The sequence below is a fragment of the Geospiza fortis genome, unplaced genomic scaffold (genome assembly GCF_000277835.1).
Source record: "Geospiza fortis unplaced genomic scaffold, GeoFor_1.0 scaffold450, whole genome shotgun sequence".
Taxonomy (NCBI): domain Eukaryota; kingdom Metazoa; phylum Chordata; class Aves; order Passeriformes; family Thraupidae; genus Geospiza; species Geospiza fortis.
The window spans coordinates 2364441-2367577 of NW_005054416.1; the positions used below are offsets into that span (position 1 = coordinate 2364441).

General features: G+C 60.3%; 1 protein-coding gene across 1 annotated transcript in view; it reads left to right on the plus strand.

Annotated features, from left to right (window-relative positions):
• Positions 1–3137, plus strand: part of SYT7 (synaptotagmin 7) — an 18186-nt gene that overhangs the window by 5621 nt on the left and 9428 nt on the right. Inside the window, 2 exon segments of the mRNA XM_031061518.1 lie at positions 1238–1317; positions 2595–2726. Coding sequence (XP_030917378.1) covers positions 1238–1317; positions 2595–2726 — 212 coding nt within the window.

The following is a 3137-nucleotide window of genomic DNA, read 5'->3' on the forward strand; positions in this document are numbered from 1 at the left end:
GGCCACCGCGGCCGTGTCCCCAGGAGCCCCGAGCCGCCGCAGCTGGGGACACGGATGAGCACAGGACTGGGGGATGATTCCCTCTGGGATGGCCTCTGAGCATCCAGCGAGGTGAGGCACCCTCGTGCTTCCCGGTGGGATTAGCCCAGGGGCATCCAAGGAAGGCCAGGTGTTCCCCTGCAGCTTCCGGCAGCATCAGCCCTTGGGCATTCAAGGAGATCCAACAGTTCCTGGCAGGATTAGCCAATGTGAATCCAAGGAGGCCCAGGTGTGTTTCCCTGCAGCTCCCAGCAGCATCAGCCCTTGGGCATCCGAGGAGATCCAACACCCCTGCAGCTCCTGGCAGGATTAGCCCTTGGGAATCCAAGAGGGTCCAGGTGTTCCTCTGCAGCTCCTGGCAGGATTAGTCCATGGGCATCCAAGTTCAAACATCCCTACAACTCCCAGCAGGATTAGATTAGTCCACGGGTATCCAAGGAGGTCCAGGTGTTCCCCTGCAGTTCCTGGCAGGATTAGCCCATGGCTGCCCAAGGACACTGTGCTGAGGGTCCAGGTGTCCCAGCAAGCCAAGGAGATGGCTCCATGTGGATATGAAGAGGCTGGGAAGAAGGAGAAAGGAGAAGCATTCCCATTCCATGGGCAGGCGTGGCCAGGCCTGCCTCCTGAGATCCAGGACAGTGGGATGGAAGGGCTGGTTCTCCACCCCATCCTGCTCCAGCAGCTGTTCCCATACAACCTCATCCACCTGGCACTGCATGGAGCATCCTCGCTCCCAATTGTTGGATAATTGGCATTAATTGGCTCCCGCCCACCCTGGCTCAGAGCAGCGCTCGGAACCTGCCGGAGTGCCCTGATTACCAGCCCCAGTTTGGAGCCAGCTCCAGCTTCATTATCCTATGGCAGCACTTCCCTGGCGCTGGGAAAGGTGAACTCAATTAATTCAGGCCCAATTAGGCCTAAAATTATCCACTCCTTCCCAGTGAGGCCATGGAATGGGATGCTGGTGGCTGTGGCCGTGCTGTCCTTGGGGTGAGGCAGGGCATGAGACCCCAGGGACCAAGGGATGGAGCCGTTGGGAATTTTGCTGCTTGGATGGGTGGGATGGAGCCTGGAGACCATAAGGGAAAGGGCAAAATCCAGGTCAAATTCTCTAAGTGGTGGCAGCTCCCATCTTCCACTGGGATACTCCAGGGGTCCTCTGCGACCCCCTGATCCCTCTCTCCTGTCTTTTCCACAGGGAAAGCGTTACAAGACTTCCCTGGAGACTGTGGGAACTCCGGATTCCAGCCGAGGCCGCAGCGAAAAGAAAACCATCAAGTAGGTGCCAGGAATGGGGGGGGAGAGGACGGACAGAGGTGGCCATCCCTTCTCCCGGTGGGAGAGGGGCTTCCTCCAGGGGAGACTGGGAGAGCTGGTGGGTGTCTCCAGCATCCCCGTGTATCCCACTGAGCCGTGGGCATGATGGAGTCACGGGAACGTCGGCGTGGGCGTTCCCAGGGATGCTCCGCGCCTGGGTGTGGATTCTGAGCTCTGCCCGGTGGGGCTGGAGCGGCTCTGCATTCCCTGGGCATTCCATGGAGAAAGGAGAGCCGAGTTGGGGCATTCCATGGTTCTGGGTAGGGAGTGGAGGCTGGAAGCTGAGGGCGTTCTCCTGGGCATCCCAGATCCAGCACTGCCTCTCCACACCCTCCGCAGGCCTGCAGGGAGGAGGGAGCTGAACCACCAGGAGGGAAAAAGTTCCTGCCTCGAATAAGCCTATGGAAAACTTCCTCCCATGGCTGGCCTAGGTGTTATCAGGGTGCAGAGGCACCTGGATGGCTGCTCCCAGCCAACCAGGATGAGCTGGGAACAGAGAGGAAGGCGCATCCCACCCCATGTCATGGCATGGGCAGCTTTCCCAAACTCCAGCACATTCCATACATCTGGGATCAACCCGGAGCTGCAGGTGGGCACTGGGGGCTTTTCCAGTCTCCCAGCACCAGCGGGGAGCTGCTGGGTCCCCCAACCCCTGGCACGCAGCTCCAGTGGCTTCCCAGAGCCAGGAGGTGCTGGCAGCAGGCTGGTTCCATGGGAAGGGATCCACAAGGGAAGGGATCTGGAAGAATCTGGAAGGGAAGGGATCTGGAAGAGAAGAGATCTCCAAGGGAAGGGATCCGGAAGGGTCCCCAACACGCAGCACTGTCAGGGTTAACCAAGCGCTTCCAGGAGCCGGCTGGTGAGCAGGCGAGGACACACGAGGACACACGGACACGCGTGCCCGAGGGCGCACGGACACACATCTGGGAATGCCGTGCAGGCACCGCACTCGCCTACGCCTCCGTCACCCCCCACATCCTTCTCTCCTTCCCAGCCGGTGGAGCCGCCCGCTCCTGTCTCTCCGCAGCTCTTCCCATCCTTCCATCCATCCTTCTGTCCGTGCCCGTGTGTGCGTGTGTGTGTGTGTGTTGGTGTCCGAGGGGTGGGCTCCCTGTCTCTCTCCGCAGGATCCTGGCGCTCCGGGGGCGGAGGGCTGCTTTTCCTTCTCTCTCGCAGGAATTCAGCTTCTCTCTCTTGTATTTCCCTTTTCTTTCTCCCCCGGAATCCGGCCGCTGTAGCGATCTAGACAGAGACTTTTGGAATAACAATGACAACACAGTGCAGCAGAAATGGAGCTCCTACCCTCCCAAGGAGTTTATCCTAAACATTTCTCCTTACGCTCCGTACGGTGATCCGCGCCTTTCCCTCAAGTGAGTCTCTCCTTACCGAGTTTGCTCCGTGTAGTGAGTATATGGGCAGCACCCACTCGCCTTCCTCCTCCTCCTCTTCCTCCCCCTTTCCCTCCTCCTTCTCCTCCTCCTCTTGCTCCCGGGCTCCCTGCACGCCACCCCATGGGCCGTCCCATGGAGACGAGCAACCCCTCCTTCCCGCATTCCCGGGGCCGGCCGGGATTTCCCTCCAGGACGGGGTTGCGCGTTGGGGGCACCCCCTCGGCGCGGGGACGGGTCCCCCCGGGGCTGGGCTGCCGGCGAGCGGGACCCTCCTTCCCGAGCCCTCTCCCTCCTCCGCCCTTTCTCTTGGATGTTTTGCCGAGGCCCCCTCGCACCCCGCGGCCAGGACTCCCCTTTTTTTTTTTTTTTTTTTTGCATTTTTTTCTCTCT